The following is a 25288-nucleotide window of genomic DNA, read 5'->3' on the forward strand; positions in this document are numbered from 1 at the left end:
ATAGTGAATTTATCGTACGTTACTTCATAGTATTTTAAACCTCTATGTTATTACTATAGGATGTTCTGCGGTAACGTTATGCGCTTGACCTAACGTTATTGTAGCTGCATGATAAGTTCTGTTGTGACATTTGGATAGTATACTTATTAAAATTATTGTAGAGTAATTATCTATAGTTGTAACTATACTTCGTAAGTAACTTAAATGTCTAGCGAAAAGGGGAGCAATATGTGAATCTCAGTGTGACATGAATATATTACGTCGTCACTAACAACAGTGTTAGTGCTGTAGCAACGCGAGTTGGACAGGAGAGGGAACTACCGAGGAGGACATTGTTTATTTCTGTGAAAATCTTGCAAATTCAAAATTTGGTTGCAGCCTCTAATGCCCAGGAATCGGGATGGAAATCTCTCTCTCTCTCTCTCTCTCTCTCTCTCTCTCTCTCTCTCTCTCTCTCTCTTCTCACACACACACACACACACACACACACACACACACACACACACACACACTGTCTACTTGATGTTACGTACAATGCAATATTCTGGCTAAAGTAATCAGTTTTGATAATAAGGGGTGTAGTGGAGGGCAACCTCACCTACACTGTTAGCCCACCATTTTATTCATGGTAGAGTTTATACCCACCTTTTTAGCCTGCCACAAATCTTTACAAAATAAATTCCTAGTATATATAGTAAGTAGTATCACACATGTACGTTATGTGAGGTCTTTTAAGCAAAAACAAAACATAAATGCCTTTCTGAAATTTTTGGTTATATTGTTGGTTGTTGTTGCCTTATGATGATCATAAGGTCATAATTTACCCACTGTCTGATTTACCACTACATCACTGCTGATAAAACTAAAACTGCCACTGTGGGTCATAATACAGTAGTAAATTTTATTGTCTATAAAGAGATATATTTATTGCAAAACACCATGCACTACAGTAGCTACATACTGTACAACCCTGTTTGGTGTTGACACAGTCTGAGCCAGGGAGGGAGCACACCGACGCTGAACCATGTGTACTAATCACAGGAAACGGATATCTGTGTATGTTTCCTACAAACAATGCTGTACTCACTAGGGCCATTGTTAATGTCTGGCCAGGGAAATGCAGCACAGGAGCAGGACCCTGACAGACCAGGGGAAGCATGAAGTAAAGACTGCTGTGAGGTTGAAGGAGAGGTTGTCTGTTACGCCTCACATCCGGTCAGTGTTTTTAAGAGAGCAGTCTAGGTCTCTTTGACTGGGAGTGACCTGCAGTTGCTCGTAGGTCCAGCATCTAACAGCACTGCCATGAGCTTCATTGAAAAGGTCACAGATAAAATCTTACAGGAAGGCTACGTTAAGCGATTATTTTGCAAGAGAATGAGTTTGAGACTGAAGTTGACAAACTTTGTACTCAGACACCCACGGATGTGTCATCTGTAACTAAACATTTTCTTTTCTCATTCCAGTCACGAAAGTCTTGGATTGAGGAAACCTTCTTCAAGAGAGAGTGTGTGAAGTTTATCCCTTCCTCTCGGGACCTACACAGGTAAACTGGAATCAGAATACATTGACAACTAACCAAAAAAGTGAATATAGTACAGGATTTTATCATTCTCAACATAAACGCTGGCTGGTTTGTGCAGTAGTACACAGTATTACGCTAGTGGTAGTGGATGGATAAAACATTTTTCTGAGAGCAGAAATGTTTGGCATTCAGCCCGTCCTTCCAGGAATCGGGACCATGTGGTTTCTTCTGTAATGTGTTATTTCCTGTTACAGATGTATTCCAGTATGTCAAGTATGCCAAAGCTTGATCAGGTATGATTTAAAGTGTGTATGTGTGTGTGTATGTATGATTCGGTCTGTCTGTCTTCTAACTCCGGGAGAACATTGCACGAAGAAAAATGTCTTTGTTTTGATATGTAACTTGAACTTGAATTATAGTCATAACATCTTTTTTAACATTGAAATCGTAACAATAGCAACAATTATATTCAACTACACTATGAAAACAATAATCTCATATATTTGTTTTACATCATAATGGTTACTTTTCTGTGTTTACGACTGAAATTCTTTTAGTGTTTTTTTGAGTGGGTTAAAATTTTGAGTGGGTTAAAATGTTTAGAAAGTAGAATATTTTTACATTATTTCATATTATATTGTATTATTCGACTCATGTCAATATGATTTTTGTTATTAGATGCTAAGAGGATGAAGATTTTGATAATTTGTTTGATGAACTAGTCTAGATCCCAAAGTAATAAAAGTGCAAGGATACAGCAAGACAGTGCTAAGAAGGAGGAAGGTGAAAGAGGAAGGTGTTGTCAGTCAGTCTGGTGAGGTGCAGTCTGAGTAAATGGGGTTTCTGTCTACAATGCACGATTGGAAGTGACTCTGCAATCCTGACATCTCTCACCTCAACCTCTCCACATTTCTTTCCATTTCCCAGATGCTGTTGTGGCTGCCTGATGGGGGAGCACTCCTGGCAAGATTCATGCCCCCCCATGTCCCTCCATCCTGGTCCTGGGCAGGAGGAGGAAGAGGACTGGTCCATAGAGCTCCACACCAGGGCCAGTCCCACCAATGCCTATGGGACCGTAGACTTCGAGGACAGCGCCACACGCGTCTGTCGGGCTAAGGTCTGTAAGTCTACTGTAACGGTATGTGTGTTTCTAGGCCAAAGGAAAATTTGCTTATTTGCTCAATTAAAATGCTAAATTTAGAGAACTCTAATCCCATTTTCTACAAGGGATTACTCCCAAAATTAAGGTAAATGTTTCGCCTGGGGCGAACAAGACAGGGGGTTTGGATTTTGATGGTTTTATAAACAGGCGTGCCTAGATCCTTCGTGGTTCACTATGATGTTAACAGACATTAGCACGTTGAATAGAAAGAGAGATAGTATCTATTTAAACCAGTAAAAAAGAGACAGACAGACAACCACAGAGAACACATAGGGAATTGAACCAAGAACCTCTCAGTCCCAAACAGCTCTGTGTATATTTCCTCTCCAGTATGTTCGTGTGGCTGTAGACTCAAAGCCAGAGGTGCTGCTCCAGCTGATGCTGAGGGAGTGGCAGATGGAGAGACCCAAGCTACTACTGACTGTCCAGGGAGGCTCGGAGAACTTCACCCTGCCCCCTAAAGTCAGGCAGGCCTTCAGCAAGGGGCTGATCACTGCTGCCCTCAGCACAGGGGCCTGGATACTCACTGATGGCGTTAACACTGGTACGACTGTGGCTAAATTTGTACTGATGACACATTTCTGCTGTCAGTTTGTGTCATAAATCATTTGTGCCAGTATTACCTAAACGATGGGCCAGCCAGGACCTAGAATGAGTCACAGGCCAGTTTCTGTGTTCACATGACCAGCATGTCTGTTTTAATGAGCCTAGGGTCCTAGGGTGGGACTAAAGTTAATCAGTTTTGGTCTTGGCCTGAAAAGTTCCAATAACCCCAGGTTTAGGCCTGACTGTATGCTGTTGATTCATAAACATCTTCATGTGTCTAAATCAGGGGTGTCAAACTCACCATTCATCACAAACTCACCATTCATCTCAATCACCGGCCATTTTGTTTATCTTTTAAATTTCTGTATATCAACACAACATGCTGTTATAAATGCACCTCCGTTCATTCTCTTGTGCCTTATGAACTGTCGTAAAATGGTAAATACAACATACAGAATCTGTCAAAAGGAAGAAGGAAAAGGACAAATTCCTTATGGGATTTGGCTTATCATAGGCCTACCTAATTTTAACGATTTTATGTGTGGTTTTAATTGGGTCAAAGCGAGGTGACGAGCTAGTGAGCTAGTGAAAGTTTGTTAAATAAAACCCTGCAACTACACAACATACTATATTGTCCCTCGTACTATATTGACTCGTTACCCCTCCTATGAAAACCCTATGGGATGCATTTTCATTCAAGGACACAGTGTTATCTGCCAGGATACTGCGATGCAGTAGCAGAAGATGCTGTGTGTATTTGTAAGCCAGTTGAATTGTACAGAAGCTCGTGGACCTTGAGGTTGACATATATGATCTAAAACTTTATTTTATGTCCTGTCCAGGTGTGTCAAAGTATGTTGGGGAGGCAGTGAAAACATTTGGGAGCCCTGACCTCAGGAAAAGAAACACAGTGGGGGTCACACCATGGGGAGTGATTGACAACAACACTGACCTTATAGGCAGAGATGTGAGTACTAAAATCAATTTACTGTTGAATGAGATTACACTTCCTCAGCAGTTTGACATTGAATAAGTTTAAACCTCTGTAACATGGCTTAGTTTGCTCATATATTGTGCTTGGCTCCTGGTTGACTCTTGATTTGATTTTTCCTTGTCGTGGTTCAGGTGTTCAGGCCCTACCAGCCGCTGGGGAACCCCTTGAGCAAGAGGGCCTGTCTTAATGGTTTCCACTCCCACTTCCTGTTAGTGGATGATGGAACTGTGGGAAAACATGGTTGCCAGCAAGGCCTCAGGAGGAGGCTGGAGAAACACATCCAGCTGCAGAAGATACACCCTCGTGAGTTGGTGTGTGTGTGTTTATGCGACACACAGATTGATATGACTGGTATAATTACCACCCCCCCCTCTCCTCTCCTCCTCGCAGGACTGAACCAAGGAGTGCCAGTGGTGTGTGTGGTAGTGGAGGGAGGCCCTGGCGTTGTGTCCACAGTGTTGGACTATGTTAGCAGCGTGCCCCCTGTGCCAGTCTTTGTCTTCGAGGGATCAGGCAGAGCTGCTGATCTGCTTGCCTTCTTGCACAAGCAGACCGCTATAGACAGGTATGTATGTACGCCTGTCCTAGTGGATCTAGTGGAAGATTTCTGGCTTGACCTAGTTAGTTCATGATGCCTGTTTTACACTTAATTGTGTGCATTGGGACCAACTGCCTTGTTAGTTGACAGTTTACCAAATGTTCAATGAAAAGACCTGTCACAAGGACAATTCATTTGCTTGCTGCCTGTTTTAGGCAGCTGGATGCTGACATCCAGGAGGACTTCCTCGTTAGGATTGGGAATGTGTTTGGAGTGGAGAGGACAGAAGCCTCGCACCTCTACACTCTTCTCCTGGAGTGTATGGATCACAGACAGTCTGTAAGTATAGCAGCATTTGCGAATGTGTGTGTTGTAACTGGACACTTGTAGTGCTTACACTATTTCAATATATATGTTTGAACAACAGATCACCATCTTCGACTCGGAGTCAGAGGACCAGCAGGCACCAGATTCGGCCATTTTGACCACTACACTCAAAGGTACTTGGTTTCTACTTGTTGGTTGTGATAAGACACATACATTTTTGTGTGTTTTTTGCTGTGTGTGATTGGCTGTTTGTATGATGAATAGGCACCAAGGCCAGTCCTGCAGAGCAGCTGAGCATGGCGCTAGCATGGGACAGAGCTGACATTGCTAAGAAACACGTCCTGGTGTATGGACAACACTGGCAGGTGAGACTGACCAGGTTCATCACTACTGCAGGCTGTGGTCTCATTAAATCCCATTATTGCGTATTATATATTCTCTTAACTTTTTTGTAGTTGTTGTGTGATCATGTTATTGTAATCATTTTATCGGCTGTATCCAGGTGGGTTCCTTGGAACAGGCCATGCTGGATGCTTTGGTGATGGACCGTGTCAGTTTTGTCAAACTGCTGATTGACCACGGCATGACCATGAGCCGCTTCCTCAGTGTGGATCGCCTGGAGGAACTCTATAACACGGTTATTATAACACATTAACCTGCTTTATCTACTTCTAGCTTTTGCCTCACTTGCCTTTTTTTCACACTCCATCTCATTCACACCATTTGCTTCTTCCTTTGGTCAAGAGTAGAAATACAACATTTACATTAATACAAATACTATTTTACACAGATTTGTTTCTTGGTGAAGAAGGGATTTATTGAATCACTGACAATAGCCACACAAAGTCGACAAACTGCACAAGTATAACATGTTACATCGATACTTTCACCCCACAGTACTTTTCTTTGTCTTGCTGTGCTGTTTCCTCATTTGTTTCCCCTTGGCTCTCTCTTTGCTACACAGAGGAAATTCAATTCTTTTTGTTTGCCAGTTGCCAGCTCTTCCAAAGCTGTGGCTTTGATTGAAATCACAATAATGCACTGTAAGTGTTTTGCACTGTAATTATCTCTATTTCCTGGTCAATATTATTCATGGTGTTTTCCCAGTTGTTGTTTGAAGATGTTTTCGAGATCACAGAGCTCTTTTTCATGGGTCCACTCGCACTTGGCTTTCTCCTCACTGCCTTTATCTTCTGCGTGTTAAAGCATGTTTAATAATTAATAACTCTGGGATAATAAATCCCCCTAAGAAGACAAACAAGGACCCATGAGCTGCTACTGTATATGTGATTGTTTGGTCTTTTGGAGATTTGTTTTCTCTCTACTTCGTTAAAAAGTAAGCAGCATGCTGTGCTTTTGTGCAGACTGAGTGGCTCTGTAGTTCTTTAGTATTTACCTGTCTATATCAATCTATATCATTGGTGATTCATTATGAATAATAATGCCATTTGTCTCCTCAGAAACAGGGACAAACGAACAGTTTCCTCCACCACCTTGTTGAAGATGCGAAGCAGGTAGACAGCAGTCAGGATGAAATCATATAAAATCATGTCTATTTTAAGCCACTTTACGTAGAAGCATCACAATCCAGTTTACACAGACATTATTGGCTTTTACACAGGATATTAACTTGAGCTGCATTTGTGTACACTATAGTTGTGTGTTTGTGCATCCATGTGTACATGTATAATATTTATCTGTGTGTGTGTGTGTGTGTGTGTGTGAGAGTAGACCTCTCTGCCCAGAGGTTACCGTCTGTCTGTCATTGACATGGGCCTGGTGATCGAGTACCTGATAGGAGGAGCCTACCGCAGCACCTACACACGGAAACACTTCAGAGCTGCCTACAACCGCCTGCAGGACAAGGTGAGCAGTGATTTACACACCATCAATACAGTTATCAACAGTCAGCAAGTTAGATACCACTCTTTTATTGTCCAGTCTGTTCTAATGAATGTCCCAGATAAAAACAGTTTGACTTGGTTCATTATTTTCCTTTGCTTATTAAATTTAGCTATGTTTGTCTCTCTTCACACCTATAATGTGTGCTCCTGGTTGCTTTGGTGTGTGTAGGAGAGTGTGCGGGACAGTTCTGGCTCCCTATCTAGACAGAGGAGGGGGATGACACCAAACTCCAACAGGAGCAGGAGTCCCCAGCACCTGCATTTCTTCAGAACTGCTCAGCCCTACAAACGCAGGGTTGGTTGAGGGACTTCTGTCTTCTATTTCTCTTAACTGTCTGGAAGAAAATACAACAAGGCAACAGTAAATGTATTATCCCCCATAAATGATGCAGCCCCCCCCCCTCACAGCCAATCAGAAACAAATATGTTATCTTTTTATGACCTGTAGTTGTAGCATGCCCAGTGGGCCAATCAGTGTAATTTTGAAAATGCTGTAGTACAGTGGTGAGATTTCATTGTGGGGAACAATGAGGAGATTGTAGAACGTATGGAAATTAAATGTATATACAAAGCAGTTGTGCACTGTCAAAAGAAAAAAGAAAAAACTGAAACATTGAAATTAAACTAACCCTACACCTAACATCTACTTCTGATATAAATTTACTATTGGTACTACTTGTGACCAGCATAGTGAAACAGCTCTGTCTTGAAATTCTAAGTTTCCGTTAGTAACCTCTTTAGGAGTCTCTAGGATTGAAACTTAAGGTGGTCTTTGGGAGTATAGCTCACACTTAAGTTTCTTATAGGCACCTTTTGGATCTCCAAGGCACCCCTAAGGCAGCCTAAAAACCCCCAAAACCCTTATTCCTATACCTTTTCCTTCTCCATCCAGGAGAGAGACCTGTCACCTGCGAACCGGCGAGCGATGACCTCGACCCCTGGCCTCGGTGAAGCTCCGCTGCTGGTTCACTTCAACTTCAACGACCTGTTTGTGTGGGCGGTGCTTCAGCGACGCCAGCAGATGGCACTGTTCCTATGGCAGCATGGCGAGGAAGCGCTGGCGCGTGCTACGGTGGCCTGTAAGCTCTACCGCTCCATGGCCTGCGAGGCACGGCAGAGCAACATGGACGACAGCACTACAGATCGGCTCAAAACGTACTCACTGTGAGTGTCAGTGTGTGTGTGTGTGTGTGTGTGTGTGTGTGGGGGGGGGGGTCGTTGTATCTATCTAACCTGAAAAATATCAATATTCAACTAAGTGTCAGTTCTTGCAAGCCAATAGGAGTATTAGCATGATTAAGGCGCTGCATTTCTATTTATTTCTTCTTCTCAGTATGTTCTTTTGTAATTGTAATTAATTATTTATTTTATTATCTTCAATACTCTCTGTTTGTTCTATTCTTTTGTAAATCCTATTCTTTGCTGCTGCAATGACCCAGTTCGTAATCCAGTTTATCTGGCCTGTCTGTGTGTGTGTGTGTGTGTGTATGTGTGTGCATGTGTGGGAGTGTGGGAGTCTCTCTGGTTAACTACATGTGGAAGTTGTTCATAGGTTTTCTGAATGTCAGGCCCAAATTTAGTTATGAGTATATGTTTTGTGTGTTTCTATTTTTTGATTTATTATGGATTTTATGCAGTTAAGTGTATGAAAACCTGTGTATGTATGTATGTATGTATGTATGTCCCTCCTGTCTGTGTCGTAGCGAGTTCGGTCAGCTGGCGGTGGATGTGTTGGACTGTGCGTTTCGTCAGAGCGAGCAGATGGCCATGAAGCTGTTGACCTCTGAGATGGAGGCGTGGAGCCACTTCACCTGTCTGCAGATGGCTGTCTCCTCAGGTCACAGGCCGTTCGTCTCACACTCCTGCACACAGACCCTCCTCACCGATCTCTGGACCGGGCCACTCAACATGAGGAAGAACTCCTTTCTGAAGGTAGACATCGTAAACATTGTCAGAGCTCACCAGGTGAAATTGGTGATATATTTAAATGTATTTCACCTATAAAGTTGTCTCTGATTCTAAATCTGATGATAGAAATGTGTAGTCCTTTAGCACTATGTAGTTAGAACCAGTGTGTTTGTATCATAAAAAAAAGAAATCAGGGTACAGGGTGGCATACAAGTTAAACTGTCTTTCCGGATGACCTGGGTTCAAGCCCTGTGTCGGCAAACATCTGTGTCCTTGAGCAAGACACTGAACTGAATCCCTACCAGCTCCCATGGTGATGTTCTGTAGCTCTGACCTACATCTGAGAAGAATTGCCCTTTATTAGTAGTAATAGTAGTAGTAGTTGTAGTAGTAGTAGTAGTAGTAGTAGTAGTAGCAGTAGTAGTAGTAGTAGTAGTAGTGGTATAACATGCATGGTTCTGTATACAATCGTTGGCTTACCAGCTTCAGTATTTTGATGCTGTCTATTAGCACTAGAAGTAAGAGAAAGAGCTGATGCCTCTAAAAGAGATTTTTAAATTTGAAGGTTTAGGTTCCCACTAGTTGAACAAGCTCATGACACTCAAAGCGGTGTAGGGCCTTGATCTCCTACCCTTTCTTTCAGATCATCCTGAGCCTCCTACTGCCCCCTGCCATCCTGCTGCTGGAGTTTAAGAGCCAGGCTGAGATGTGCCATGTGCCGCAGTCCCATGAGGCACTGCTCTTTGGACGTGACTCTGGGAAGCCGGCGGCAGCCCACGAGGAAACTGGGCACACGGTAAAGCGCTAGGGGCAGACTTATCCAGTTGGCACACTGAAATCCTACTGGCTTGGGACAAGTGATACATGACAATATTCTATTCTATTCTATTCTATTCTATTCTATTCTATTCTCTAACAGGGTAGTCAGGATGCAGAGCAAGGCGTGTCGTGCTATGACAGGTGTCTGGCTCCAGTCTCCTCTCTGACCATGCAGTGTCTATCCTGGATCAGGAGACTCTATGAATTCTACACAGCTCCTGTCGTCAAGTTCTGGTTCCACACAGTAGGTGGCGTACAGGCACGACTTTCTGCCAGTGGCCTTCAGTCTTATTTTCTATTTTTATACTTGTGAATAAAGCTGGTTCTGTCGGTACTTTAATGACTGCCTGTGACCCAATATTCTTTTATCTTTCTGACTGAAATGGATGGACTGAGAGACGAGACGCCTCCTTGTCCTTGATACAGCATGTGCAGTATTTAATGTATGTTTCTGTGTGTGGTTGCCTTATCTTGCCCTCCCTCATATCCCCCCCCTCTCTCTCTCTCTCTCTCTCTGCTGTAGATGTCCTACTTAGCCTTTCTGATGTTATTCTCCTACACCGTCCTGGTGAAGATGGGGGATAAACCCAGTGTTCAGGAATGGTTGGTTATAGCGTACATCCTGTCCACTGCAGTGGAGAAAACCCGAGAGGTGAGAGAGTAAGTGGTAGGGCAGAGAGATATAGAGGAGGAGGGGAAGGAAAGGGTAGGGAAGAAGAGAGAGGAGATGTTTGGTGAATTGGCCTGCTGTGTGTGAAATTCAGCCCTTATGACTAGTGTGTTTAGACTCAAAGGTCTTTGTCTGCCACAGTTGAGACTATAATTAATGATAGAGGCATTATGCTCTCCCTCTCTCTCCCTCTCCTGCTCTGTTGTGTTTCTCTTCCCTTTTTTGTTACTATTTAACTATAATGTGATCATGTATGCATCGGTGATACATTTCCCACAGAAAGCAATAACCATAAAACGTCAAATTATTATGTTAAAGAAATGATAAAGTAGTAAATAATGCAATAAATAAAAGTATATTTGATACAGCAATACAGCTTAATGCTACATAAAAACTATCCAAATGTGTACCTCTTGGTTAGGTGCTAATGTCAGAACCGAGGAAGCTGAGCCAGAAGCTGAAGGTTTGGTTCTCGGAGTACTGGAACGTATCTGACTTCATTGCCATCCTGCTCTTCCTGGCTGGACTGGCGCTGCGCTGGCATGCAGACCCCTTCCGGACGGCTGGACGCATCAGCTACTGTCTGGACATCATCTTCTGGTTCGTCAGGGTGATGGATCTGCTGGCTGTCAACCAACATGCTGGCCCATACCTCACTATGATCACCAAGATGGTGTGTAGGCTACTTCAGGCATTTTTGAGGCATTGAATTTTTTTTCTTACAATGATTATTCATGTTGTCCTGCAATTTGTTACTTGCAGGCCATTCTTTAGCATGTGATACTGGATGTACACTGCATGAGAAATATATATGCACAGCTGTAATGCAGACACTTACTGAAAAGTCCATGAACTGAAACAGAAGTTATATTTTTTCTCACCCCCTTCTCTTACCCATTTTCTCCCCCCTCCTTGTCTGCCCAGACCAGAAACATGTTCTTCATCGTGGTGATGATGGCGATAGTGCTGCTGAGCTTCGGCGTGTCCAGGAAAGCCATCCTGTCACCAGACGAGGAGCCGTCCTGGAGCCTGGCCAGGGACATAGTCTTCCAGCCCTACTGGATGATCTTTGGAGAGGTCTATGCAGGAGAGATAAATGGTTAGTGGTTCAATGCAAACCACCTGTATACTCATTTATCAGTGTTGATGTGAGTATTTGCAGGCAAGACTAGTGAGTAACAAAAGTTAATTGGCTCATTATTTGATCTATCATCATTTTGATCTGTGAAAACATTCGTATTTTTCTAGGTATGCACAAGTGAAAATAAGATATTGACTTTTGGCACTGGTCTGTGTTTGTGTGTGTGTGTGTGTGTGTGTTAACAGCATGTGCCGGTGGTCAGCCGTGTCCTCCAGGTTCCTTCCTCACGCCCTTCCTCCAGGCTGTCTATCTGTTTTTCCAGTATATCATTATGGTCAACATCCTCATTGCATTCTTTAAGTAAGCATCTTAATAAGTGAAATTATGAAAGATTTAAGTACCTATGCCTGCTTGAAAAGTGTAGTCTATAGTTTATACATTCTTCAGTAAAACCTGGATATTACAATCTGTACCTTTCTCTTGCTGACCATATTTAAATGAAGTTCAGATAGCTCCAATTAAGTTTGAGAGTGCTGACAATTAAGGACCCCTATTACAGAGTACATTATTCAGCTGAATGCCTTTATCTTCTCATTAACAGCAACATCTACTTTGACATGGCATCAACATCCAATAAGCTGTGGAAGTACAACCGTTACCGCTACATCATGACCTATCAGGACAGGCCATGGCTGCCTCCGCCCCTCATCATCCTCAGTCACATGACTCTGGGTGTGAGAGCCATCTACAGGAGACTTAGTGGAGGGGCTGAGCAGGAGGAGAGAGGCTCTGGGCTCAGTGAGTACTATAGTAGGAGTGTGTGTGTATATATGTCATGTGTGTCTGTGTTAATCTGTTTTACTCTTTGTTCAGAATGACGTATTCACCAAGTGAACTATATACACCTGACAGATCAAATCACAGTATAGGCTCTAATTTTGTGATGGCACTGTTTGGCTCTTCGCCTAATATCATTGAACCATTTCCTACACTGAGCAACGGTTCGGACCAGAGCAACACGGTAACCAAATGTATTATCTCCTCCCAGTCAATTTTAATTTAAGCTGCTGTATGTTTGCTCATGGCGATTCTGCACCTCCTGCACAAGGACATACGTTTCCTCTAGGGTTAGGGTTATGCTGTTGTGGTGGATCTGCTCCAGACTTATGAAATTGTCAGAGTGCTATAGCGCAGAGCACACTGCATTTAAAGGGAAGGAAAAGAGGTGATTGGTCATGATGACGGCAGCCCGTACCCCACCTACAGATAATGAACCCCTCCTAATCCCACCCCATTTCCAACTGTGCTGCAGGTGTGCTGCACTGGCCACAAAATTACTAAACATCAGTTGCCAAGCCCTGTGAGTCCATGCTGTTGACTGCTGTTGACGTTTTACGCGTTTTGCGCTGTTGATTCATGAAAATAGAGCCTGATGTGTGTATTAATTGTGTCACTTCTCTTACCTCTCTTTACCAGAGCTTTACCTGGGCCCTAAGGATCGTAAGAAGCTCCATGAGTTTGAAGAGAGATGTGTACAGGCTTACTTCCATGAGCAGAGTGAAGGGCTCCACAGCGGTCAAATCAACAGGATCAGAGCAACAGCTGAGAGGTTTGATTGATGTTGTGATTTTTCTGTATCAACTGAAAGACAGACAGCTGTGGCTATTCTTGTTAACTGTGAGTTCTGGTATAAAACTAGAGCCACAAATTTGTAACGTCATCATTAAACCCTTTTCAAGTAGAAATGTGTCTAACATACACCACTACAGCATCAAACATCCTTGAGCCTTGAGTGTGTCTATGTGTATTTGTGTCCCACTAGAGCGGAGGAGATGTGCATGATGGTGGGGGAGGTTTCAGAGAGGGTCCACTTCATCCAGGACAGTCTGTCAGAGTTGGACGGTCAGCTGGGTCAGCTCCAGGACATGTCGGCCCTGGCTGTGGACACACTCACCCTGCTCTCTGCCTCTGACAGCCTACATCAGGAGGAGGCGCGTCTGGCCCGGTGTCGACCTATCACAACGTCCCGCCACATCCTCCCTCACAGCTGGACCCTCCCACACGGAGGTGGAGCAGACAGTGATGTAATCAACTTGCGGCGAGTGTCGGGCAAGCCGTGTAAAAGTACCCCACCTTCGTTGTTGAGGGGCTACACTATGGTGCCGAGCAGAATGGCATCGCAGGAGTGTCATGTGGAAGCCAGGGGGAGCAGAGGGGGAAGACAAGGACACACTGAGGAAGGGGAGGAAGGAGAGAAGGAGGTACTGTGTTCACAATATGTCTTATTGATTATGTTCTTTTAATGCCATCATTAGATAATTGTAGGTATTGTAGGAAAATTATTGAATTTGACCTCTGACCTTCCTGGAGGGGGGCAAGCACAAAGAGAATTTCCTTGCGGGGATCAATAAAGTATCACATCATCATCATTGCAGGACATACTAGCAATGGCCTCTCAGCTCTATTACGACAAAACTGCCATGTAATAACTATTGATATCTAATGACTTCTACACTTTTAGGATATTTTATTCAGTAAGTAATCTTTGTTTTACTCAGGAGGCACCATCTACTGCTGCACACCATCCCGGTGAGATGTGGCAGGGAGTTTACCGGCTTGCACCCCATGGTTCCCTCCCACACCTTTATATAGGGGGAGGTAGTATCAGTGGTCTCAGGGATCGGACCCCCTGTCAGTCCTGTGGACCATCCCGCAGTGGGTCTCCCTCTGCCCCCTGGCCTGGTGATGGAGGTCTAGATGCCCCACATCATAAACTCTGGCCCTGTGACCCATACCTGTACCCCAGTCAGGAAGAGACTTCTATGGAAGAAGAAGAAGAAGAAGAGGAAGAGCGGGAGGAGAAGAAGACAGAGGAACAGCGGTCTAACCTAGATGTATCCAGAGCGTCTAGCCGTGCCGTCCTGCTATCCGACCCCCGAGATGTCTCTGAGGGTTTGGTAAACCCCGGCTTCTGTCAGGATGATAACCAACCAAGTTCTCGACCCAGACTCTCCAGCCAATGGGGAAGAACCATGAAATCCCCTCGGTGGGCGTGCCTGTCAAGGGACCGTCCCTATGGCCACTGTCGGTCTCTGTCATCCAGTGTGGAGAATATGACTTTCTCTGGCGCCCCCCTCAGTCCACTGAGGGGATCGTTCCCTTTCCTCAACGGACCAATTAACAATGAGAGTTTGCCAGGTGGGAGGGGCCTTAGGGAAGACACATCACTACAATGGAGCAGGAGCAGAGGTACTGTTGTAGTTGGTGATGCATTGGTTTGGTCGTGAGCCACATGTCTCAGGTATTCCTGCAGGTCGGTTGCAATTAGGGTCAAAAAACCTAATTTTTATGAAAAGCGGATGGGTTAAAAGGAGATAAAATGCATTAGATCAATAAATCTTCACTCATATTCAAAATGTATGTTAATCTGTTATTTACTTCGAGAATTATTGTTCTCTAGCATTATTGCAAAAGTACAGTTGGCCCAGTGGAAAGGGGGCACTTGAACAGATTATTCAAATGTGCAGCATTCCTTTCCTCTATGTCCCGTCCCTGCACATCAAAGACAAAACCAAAATTTGAGTTAACTTTTTGTTTGTGCCAACATGGCTAATGAAGGTATTTATGAACCTAATTAGGCTATTGCTTGACAGCTCCTGGCTGCAAAGTGTGCACTCTTTGGTCCATGCATCCACAGTTTCTAAAATATTATTTTGTTTCTCCAGAGTGGTCCAAGTCCTCTGACTTCACTCACCAAGACTTGGGCAGCAGAGGGAGATGCCAGAACAAGAAAACAGTCAAGATACAAGAGAACAGCCCAGATATTGTAAAGTGACACAAAATGAGTTCTTAACCACATACTGTTGAAATGTATTGCAATCATCACAGTGGCATTTCTCCATGATGGCATTGCATTCATCACTCATACAAGAACTCATAAAATCATCCAACTTTTTAAGAAACAAAAAATCCTGCTGGTTGCTTTATTTTGAAATGTATGTTTTTCCACCTCTTTATTTCCTATGGGAGCTAGGTAAGCATGCAGTCCCACTTGTCTGATACCTACTGGAGGAGGCGTGGGAGGTTGAGAGGAGGAGAACCTACATGGTCTGCTTCAGCCAGCCTCAGTCAGCTCAGTATGGAACTATAGCCCTATTTTATTGTTTTATTGTGTTGGCAGAGATCTTGAAGGAGGGCCAATATGTTGTCTAGATTCACTTTGTCTCAGCCAGCAACTGTAACCATGGATCATCCCATTGAACATCAGTGTACAGTAGCAGGAGGAGGAGAATGACAAGGAGGTGAAGGTTGAGAGGATGAGAATAACAAAAAGTGTGTTGGTTTGTCATACCAAGGCCTCACCTAGCCCATTATGCAACCAACCCACATATAAATGCACAGCACAGCAATAGCAGCCAAGTAAAATGTGTAAGGTCTATGCTTTGTTTCCAAGAATTCAATATTGGTAATATCAATATTGTTTCAGATTATGAACCCATGAATTTGTTGCAGAAACAAGTGTTTTCCCATCAGGTAAGACTGTGGCAAATAGTGGCAATATAATTAAAGAAGTATAGGAAATATTGAGTGTATAATATGCTATTGAGGTTGAACTGATGGTCATTGCATTGGCCTGCAGGATGTGTGGAGTCCTACTCAGTCAGCATGGAACAGCTGGGCCAGATCTGTGAGCCGCAGATGCTCGTAAGTTTGTCTGTCTGCCTTTCTTTTGGTCTGTGTGTCTAAGGCTGGAGTAGGGGAGTTAATATCCACAGCTGAGATTTTCACAGCACTGGAGGATTGTAAGAATTAGATAGAACTTGGTTACAATTCGAAACAGGTAGATATTTTCTTCCTTGTATCTCTGTTGCAGATTACAGAGTGGGATTGCCCCTGAAGGTATTTAAAACACCCATGTCACTTTCCTTTATACAGTTCATTTGTTCATTAACTTGACATTTACTGTTTTTATACTTTAATTTCCCCTCATTCTAGCCAAGAGCTCCTCATTCCAGTCCATAGATGATCTGTATCCTCATTATTCAGGTATTAAGACAGTGTACATCACTGTGTCCCAAAAGCATTTTTTGTCGTAAGCATTAGTAGTCTGTTGCACACATGCAGTCAGCTGTGGTTCTGAAATTTCATGTGTAATGATATCTGTACATTATCCCCTATGTAGTTTTGATTATGTTGTATTTGTTGTAAAAGCTATGGAGAGAAACAATCTGATGAGACTGGCTCACACCATCCCCTTCACACCTGTTTCCATTCTGGGTATGTTTTTTGTTCGGTGTCATCATCTGCTCATTTCTTGTTTATTACCATCAGTCCGTCTTTTCACTCTACCAAAAAATATCTGCACATAAATAGGTTTTCTATCTTTGTTGTCTCTTTGTTGTCCATCTCTCTCTTTGCACTCCACTCTGCCTTTCCTCATTCCCTCCAGGAGGTGAAGAGGTGAGCATCTACTCTCTAGAAGAAGCACCCTCTGATGCCAACAATGGCTCCAGCTCCAGCACAACCTCCTCTTGGTCGTCACGAGGCCTGTCTGCCATGCTGCAGCCCCTTTCCAGTGAAGAGGGCTCCCTGGATGGGGGTCTCTGCCGGGGCTGCAGGGTGCTGTGTACCTGGGCAGAGCGAGAGGTGCTGAGGCCCGGTCTGGTATACGTGGTGAAAGCCTTCAGGCCTGAGGTGGTTCGCGCCTGGCAGAGGTATTTCCATGGTAGCACGGCACTGCAGCTTTGTCTAAGGGTAATTTAAACGTTTTTAAACTCTGTATTCACACACACACACACTTATTTTATCTTATACTAAATTTATGTTCAACCTTGGTTTGGCATCCCTAAAGGAGATCCAGCAGCAGAGAGCAGCTCAGAAGATGATGAAAGTGTTCAACCAGGTCAAACCTGAGGACATGCACCACTCTCCAAGGTTTGTGTGTGTGTGTGTGTGTTTGCTCCAGTGTTTCTGTGTGTGTGTGTGTGTGTGTGTGTGTGTGTGTATGCGTGTACTAATATTTGTCTTTTCTCTCCGCCAGGTTTCTGGATGTATCGCTTGTCCAGTGGCATTCAAATGGCCAGTGGCTGACTATTGAGAGGAACATGTCCGGCGACTTCAGGAAGTACAACAACAACACAGGAGAGGAGATCGCCCCCTGCTGTTCACTGGAGGAAATGCTTCTGGCCTTCTCCCACTGGACCTACGAGTACTCCTGTAGAGAGCTGCTGGTGCTGGATATACAAGGTGCGTCCTTGTGTGTGTGTGTGTGTGTGTGTGTTTGCTGCATGCCTGTATTAGTATGCACATATGAGTGTGTGAGTGTCTGTCTATCTCTCTTTCTTTAGCTTTATGTAGTTATTTTTTGCTCTGTTCTTGACAGGAGTGGGCGAGGAGTTGACTGACCCATCAGTCATTATGGCAGAAGACCAAAGGTACAATAACCACTCACATTACCACATCAAGGTTATGAGGGACATTTAGTTTTGGTAAACCTTTTGCTAAACTCTTGATTTAGTGTAGATCTTAGAACTCTGGTGCATCTCAAGTATGTATTGATACAGGTCAGATAAAAACACTTCTTCAGCCTTGACTCTAATGCTTTTCCTAACCCTAATGCAATAGCAGCAGCGGTGAGATGCCGTTTGGTCCTGATAACCTGGGTAACGCTGCCATCAACGGCTTCCTGCTGAAACACACCTGCAATGCCTGCTGCCACACACTGGGCCTAGCAGGTCAGAACACACGTACACACACACACACACACACACACACATACTCCTACAGGTCAACAGCAACAGATACGTTAGAAGAGAGGATGGATGTGTGTGTGTGTGTGTGTGTGACAGAGCAAGAGTGAGAGAGAGAGTGTGTGCTTGTGCATGTTTGCATTGTTGAAATACATAAAGAATCTACACAGTATATTTGTCTAAATGAGTTTGTGACGTGCATTCCTTAGAGTATACATGTTTTTTTTTTTTTTTGTCTGTATGCGTGCGTGAAGGCTTTCTTCCACTTGTGCACGTGTGTATGTGTGTGTACTCGCATGTCACCTCTATGTCGTCACTCAGGAGGCCAACATTGGCTCTGAGATAAATCCCCGACAACTTCAAATGAAGACAACACACACCAACAGCCAACTAATTAAGCCACGAGTGTTCGTTTATTTCTATGACAACAGTAGTGTTTGAGGCGTGGGGGTGGGCCCTGCTTTGTGCGTTGTGCTGCACGGCCTTTGATTACGTATTAATCATGTCTTTGTGCTGGCGATGTGCTGCTGAGACATTAGCTTTGATTAGCTATTAATTAACGTCTCTGGGTAGACACGATACCGGCATCTAGAGGATAACCGCTCGGAAAGAAACTGTGCTCAAAAACAAACAAGCCCGGCAAACAAACACACAAACACAAACATTCAGACACACTTGTTTTGATATTTCAAAGGTGCTTTGTGTTTCCTCTTCCTCTTCTTGTGTCCTCTCCAAGATTTCCCCAACAAATCAAACCAAATTATTCATGCCGGATGCGTGGACTTCCTCCCAGGCCTGTCAGTATTCTCTTTCTTGTGGTAATGACTGTGTTGTTGGAGCGACATGTCTCTTACTGATGTTTCTGTTGTTCAGATTTAAGGAGGCGCCCGGACAGCCGCGACGACAGCGGAGAAGCCGAGCCGACGTCAGGGGAAGAAGAAGAAGAAGAAGGAGAGGACGATGAAACCAGGATGTAACCTCTGACCCGGGAAGTAGAAAAACATACACACGCACCAGCAAACACACATGCCTGCACATACAAACACTAGCACACACATTCTCGCAAAACACTGTCTCGGCATCACCTTCGCCGCCCCAGATCCTAGCCTTAACCTTTGCTATGGAAATTGCAAGACTGGCTTCAGATCAGCATCATCACCTAATCCTTAACAACTGGGACATAGTGGAGTCCGGACTTGTCATGGGTGGAAGTGTGTGAATGTGTTTTGTTGCACTGGACACTTGCTTGACACTTATTACCTCCGCCAAGGAGGTTATGTTTTCGGTGCCGTTTGTTTGTTTGTTTGTTTGTTTGTCTGTTAGCAGGATTACGGAAAAACTACTGGCCCGATTTTCATGAAACTTTGTGAAAGGGTGCAGCATGGGCCAAAGAAGAACCCATTAAATTTTGGAGCGGATCCGGATCCGACTCACGAACAAGCAATAATAGCACGAACCTTGGCAGAGGTCTGCGCTCTCTGAGTGCCCTTCTAGTTTATGCCAGAGATGTTGACTAAAATCACATTCTGTTGATGTATAGAGGGAATAGTGTCAGGAGGGAGGGGCTGCCAAGGAGCACTATTATAAAGAAGGGTTGTATTGTATTGTAAGTATTGTAATGTATGTTATACTGTATATCATAATAGCAGATTCCTTCTGAGACTTTTTTGAGACTTCACTGAAGTCTATTTAAAATTACTATTGTTTGTACTTTGTTTATAAATCCTTTTTTAGTGAACAAAATGCCATTTCCTGTAATGCATACGACTTAACTTACCTAGGATACAATTGTTCCATGTTTGGCTAAAATAAAATCTATTCAAACAAAATCTATCAATGTGTGCGTGTGTGAGACAGGAAAACAAGGCACGAATGCACCCATAAAATTTCTTTTATTTTTTTCTTCCCACAACAAAATGTCTACAAAAGCGATAAAATATAGAATTTAACAAAAATCACTTCAGACCTTCACATTGTATGTACATCTCAAAGGAGGAGACACTAAGGTCCTCGCATAGCTCTGAACTTCAACCCAGTCTGATCCACCAAATGCGGTTATTTGTGGCTCTGATAAATGCATATGCACGCACACACACACACACACACACACACACACACACGTTCACTCTCTCTCTCTCTCGCGCTCTCATATGAAATTGACAACCGTTGCTACAATAGAGCTCTGAGGATCCACAGTAGAGTCAGAGTTCAGAGTCCAGCAGAGTCCCTTCTCACCAAATGAAAAAAAAAGCATAGAACGTAAAAACGGTTTGTCAATGTAATCAAATACACATTTGCCTTGGAGTTCCCCTTTTTTGATTGGTTCTCAAGTAAACTCACGCAGTAAAGCATCTACGCCCCACTTTGCCAATCCTTCCTCTCCTCACTAGCTATGGCACTTTGAAAAAAAAAAAAAGTCTTATTTTTTTGTGTTTTTTTATTTTGTTTTGTTTTGTTAGTCCTGTGTAAAAGAGATTCTGTAGCCTAAGTACCTTTCAGGCTTTGGTTACAGAGTGCTACATTTTATTTTATTTGCTCTTGCTGGGATGCAAAGACATTCTAAACAATAAATTAACAATTTTCAACACTACTCCAATTGCACGCATGTGTAATGCATTAAGAAAGTTTACAAAGCATTGGTAGAGCAAAAAACCATCTCGCTCTCTCTTTCTCTGTTTCTGTCTCTCTCTCTCACACACATACGTACACACTCGCACAGATTTTCTCAGGAAAGGGAGAAGGAGGTTTGGGGTGGAGTGTATTGACTAAGTGTAGGAAATGCATTTCTAACCAAGTATATAAAAAATGTCTGCGCAATTCATCGGTGTGGTCACGCCTCGTAGGGCGATGACCACTTCTAATGTGCGCTCCATGATGTCAGTCTGTGTTGATGGAGTGTAAAAGGCGCATGAGGCGTTCAGCCCCTCACACTGAACAGGCTACTCCATAACATTCAGAATAGATTACCCTCCCCACATTGCCCCCCCCTCGCTGCAGGTTAGGGGTCTCTGCTCCATTTCAATAAGGCCAGTTCAGAAAGGGCTGTTCACTGACTGGCTATGCCAACTCACACATTCAAATTTTGAAAAACAAACAAAAAAAAAAAATCACATTTCAAATTGAACAACAAATTATTAAATTGGTTGCATATAAATAAGAGCATTTTATTTAAAAAATCTTTTGACTTGTGAAAAAAAAATGCTTTTGAATTGACTGAATTGAAGTGGAATTAGCCCTAACCCCAACGCCCACCCTGCCAATAACCCCTCCCCCCCAAACCCACAATATCATGAGAAGAGAAAACACAAATAAGCCCCAAATGTTTCATTGCCATGAAACGTCATGCAAATAGAACAGAACAACAATAGGCTAATAGTAATAGAAGAGTAGTAGTCATAATAAGAACAATAATAATAGTAAATAGTAATAAAATAAAAAATAATCTTACAATGCAAACATGACAGTAGTAAATGCCTCCAGTTCTTATTGCTACAGTATCTTACTTACAGTGTTGCGTTGCCACTCGCTCTTGCCAGCACATCCCCTCTCACAACCCCATCCCACCCCGCTGATTCACAGTCTAACAAGGGAAAATAAAAACATCACACACAGAAACTTCATATTCAGAGTTGGATGGAATTCACTGTCCCTGGGGTATTGGATTGGCGCTTGATTCACAGCTTACTAGTGGACTTCCTCCGTTATCCCACAAGCAGCACAATAGGCAGTAGACATTAGTGTACAGAAGTGACAACAGGACATTGATATATTTCATCTATTTCTTTATGCAGTACATGACAATGCTTGTTATATAGTCTGGGCTCTAAAGAGATTTGGACAGTGAATTCATTCCCCATACACACACATACACACAGACGCACACAGACACACACTTATCAAAGCCTTGTCTGGGTAGATTCCATTGCTGACATACGTTGGCGGCGTATGCAGTATTTATCTCCAAAAGTAATGCTTTTATAATTAAATTTTTTTTTTTAATTCGCAAAAATATTAAAACCCTCTTTTAATGCAAAGTCAGAAAAAGAGCTGCTCCCTGAGAGATGCTGTGTAGTGCATCAAGCCTTAATGAGCAAGTGATTGTCTTAAAGAGCCACTGGCCTCTGGTCTGGGGTTAGGGTCAGGGGTCGAGGGAAGGATCCTGGGCATCGGAGGAACCTGGGATGGGGGTCTGCTGAGAGCCAGCGTGGAACACACAAGGATGTACAGCAGGGCACTAATAATTAATTGGGCCAATAGTGGCAATGCTGGTAATGTGCCTGCCATGGTGGTATTACTCCCTAAAAGTTGCCTTGTATTTTGCCCTATGATGCCCATTCCCCATGCTGTCTACACTGTTGTGTTCACCGCATGAAGAAGACTTAAATGTTAGGATGAGGAGGGAAATGGTTTAAGTGATAATGTTGCATACGCTCAAAGTACAACTATTCTATCCGTGTCCGTCCTTGTAGCAAGTGAAAGATTTGGCCACTGTGCAATGAACATGTGCATCCGAAGGTCAGAAAACCTAGCAGAGGTCTTCCGTTTTTGTGCATAAGTAACACTAGATGAGAGAGCACTAATATAGACTTAGTAATTTAAGTAGAAGTGAAATTCTAAGTGCTGAACTAAATAAAAAGTTCCCTCTTCAATATACTATCACACCAATTTAAGTGTAACCATTAACATTCCAATATACTTTTTGGATTGCATGTTCCTATCCATTAATTGTTTTGATCAAAAAATATATTCACATGGCAGAAGTTGAGGAGTTTCATTTCAAAATACTATATATATATTTTGGGAGAAAATTGTTCAGTATCTTAAAACTATACAAGATCCAGTCAATTGATTTCATTTTGTGCTATTGATCATTGTGCAAGTAGGTGTCATTTTTTTCAGACGGTCAATATCTCCTTTTAAAAGGAAACTCTTCGGTTGTACTTGGAGTTGGTCGAAGCTTATCATACTGTATATCACTTTGCAAAAGTAATGCATACAGAGCATCTAGTGGCTGAATGTAGAACTGCACAAAGTGATCTAGGTCCTTAAAGAAGCTCCTAAAACCTCATGCGTAGGCCCAGTGATTGTCCAAATTGATCATATACTTTACGCAGGTCTCCACCACAATAGGGATTCCCACAGAAAGAAACATGAAAGGCCAATTAAGAAAGGGAATAGCAATGTCCACAGATGTAATTAATGCCCAGTAAAAACAATGTGATTCTACACAGTGGCCAAATGTTTATCAACATAACATTAATTTAGAAAATCCAAAGGAAAAAAGCATTGACAATCTACCAGTGTTAATAAATATGGAATGACTAACACAGATCGAAAATAAATAAAACACACTAAGTGATTGTCTATCACAGCTTTCTGTACGGATCTCTATCATAATATTGCAACTTTAAATGGCATAATGATCGATGGAGGCTAGTCTGCTTTTCTTCACATCTGGCTTTACCGTACTAAGAGTGTGTGTGATGTCCTAACCCCAGATCACATTGTGTCACATTAACAACGCTACAGAGTCTGGGGTCCAGCGAATGCCAGTCACAGAAACGATTGGTGGAGATACTGATGGTGAAGAATCTAGTATAGTGCATTGTAGCTAAAAGGGCTACCCTGTGCTAAACAGCCAACAAAAGGAAGAGGAGGAAAGGGAGGAGTAAGATCAGAAAGGCAGTGTGAAAGTTATTGCTCCTTGGAGAGAAGGGTCCTTCATATTCACAGCTCGGAGTGATTGACATCCATGGACTGGATTGTGCAAAAAGTGACAGGAGGGATGAGGGCATACAGCACTCATATAGGTCTTTGAAGATTGGAAAGTTAATTCCAACTTTACTTTGATGTCATTGGTGGAAATATGTTCCGGTCGTCTTATTATAGTGGAATTTTCCTCCACTTGGTCATTGTGGTATCTATCTAATTCTGTCTGCTCGAATCACGTGTCAAGGCCCTTAGACGTAAGGAATAAGGGAAGGGGGTGAGGGGAGTTTTGGGAAAGAGGTGGGGTTTATTGTGAGGTCCTACTAGTCTCTGATTGGTTGTTTCTGATTGATTGTTCGAAAGCAGTCCAGCTTTTATTGGACGGAATTATTGCAGCGACAAAAAATGATTGATAGGATGGCAAATCTGCCAGATTCTGTTTCTCGCAAAATAGAATATTTATGTATATATCTTCACCTTGAAAAGTAGTAGCCATTATTTTCTTTTTAAATCCTTCATATGCTCTCTTTACATTTCTATAAGTTCTCATCAGAAGGATGCAATACCTTCTTTACATATCAACAAAATCCAGACAAGGCTTTTATATATCAACAAACCCGAATCAACTCCCGGTTTTACCCCAATATTCTTTTACAAGTCTCATTTCAACTTTACAAATTCTGTACACATGAAACTATCAAATAAAATAAAAACACATAGACAAGGTATAGTCAGCCACATTGGACTGCTGTATTTTTAAATTAGGACTAACTTATTTTAACAGAACAAGAAGTAATACTGGAATCCGCTCTGCACTAGAAGAATATCTACAATAGCTTCTCTAAATTCACACAATTCCCTCCCCCATCCGGCCTCTTCACCATTTCATCATGTGAAAAAAAAAAAAAATCAAACAAACAAAAAGATTTTTTTTCAAAGTTAAAACAAATTAACTTACCCAGTTTTTTTTTTAAAAGATTGACAGCTTAAAATTGTTCCTAGATGTTTAAAGTCTGTACATTTCTGGTCAGTCAGTTCAGTTCAGGAGAGAGGAGAAAGCCCCACTTAGGTTGCGGCTGGGGGCGCATTTCATTTATATATACATTCTTCAGACTGTATCGGTGAACAGGATGGGATAAGTGCTGGACATTCCTAGTATTGTTGGCGGTAACTGTAAGTTTCTGGCGGATGACTCCTCAATTCCCCCGGCCTCATCTCGGGCTGGGCGGGCTCTGGAATATGTGGTTGCCACGATGATGACGCAGTCAACATGGCCGCTGTCATCTTGTCGGACCCGGCGGTCTTCTTATTCTGGTGGTCCTCCGCTGATGCCGATTGGTGCGGTGGGACCACAGGCAG

The 25288-nt window shown here is 42.9% G+C and overlaps 1 protein-coding gene across 1 annotated transcript; it reads left to right on the forward strand.

The window, feature by feature from the left end:
* Positions 1–1779: 1779 nt before the first annotated feature.
* Positions 1780–20016, forward strand: trpm6 (transient receptor potential cation channel, subfamily M, member 6). The gene is made up of 37 exons (XM_071924062.2): positions 1780–1815; positions 2450–2639; positions 3015–3228; positions 4073–4197; positions 4356–4789; positions 4978–5101; positions 5190–5262; positions 5354–5454; positions 5592–5726; positions 6550–6603; positions 6821–6980; positions 7218–7288; positions 7886–8157; positions 8697–8925; positions 9545–9697; positions 9821–9964; positions 10244–10372; positions 10812–11063; positions 11315–11489; positions 11717–11831; positions 12073–12269; positions 12948–13080; positions 13294–13732; positions 14030–14720; positions 15197–15297; positions 15505–15607; positions 15958–16004; positions 16111–16175; positions 16345–16370; positions 16467–16517; positions 16683–16748; positions 16921–17225; positions 17323–17405; positions 17512–17717; positions 17854–17905; positions 18096–18205; positions 19094–20016. The coding sequence occupies exons 2-37, from the start codon at positions 2469–2471 to the stop codon at positions 19195–19197; spliced, it is 5910 nt and encodes a 1969-aa protein (XP_071780163.2). The 5' UTR covers positions 1780–1815; positions 2450–2468; the 3' UTR covers positions 19198–20016.
* The last annotated feature ends 5272 nt before the right edge of the window (positions 20017–25288 follow it).

Source organism: Centroberyx gerrardi, chromosome 8 (genome assembly GCF_048128805.1).
Source record: "Centroberyx gerrardi isolate f3 chromosome 8, fCenGer3.hap1.cur.20231027, whole genome shotgun sequence".
In the NCBI taxonomy this organism is placed as follows: domain Eukaryota; kingdom Metazoa; phylum Chordata; class Actinopteri; order Beryciformes; family Berycidae; genus Centroberyx; species Centroberyx gerrardi.

Bases quoted from the DNA above. Each gene is read 5' to 3' on its own strand.
- trpm6 (XM_071924062.2), top strand. From the start codon at position 2,469: ATGGGGGAGCACTCCTGGCAAGATTCATGCCCCCCCATGTCCCTCCAT. The intron at 6,604-6,820 runs GTAGACAGCAGT...GTGTGAGAGTAG, and splicing joins TTGTTGAAGATGCGAAGCAG to ACCTCTCTGCCCAGAGGTTA. The intron at 10,373-10,811 runs GTGAGAGAGTAA...CCTCTTGGTTAG, and splicing joins CAGTGGAGAAAACCCGAGAG to GTGCTAATGTCAGAACCGAG.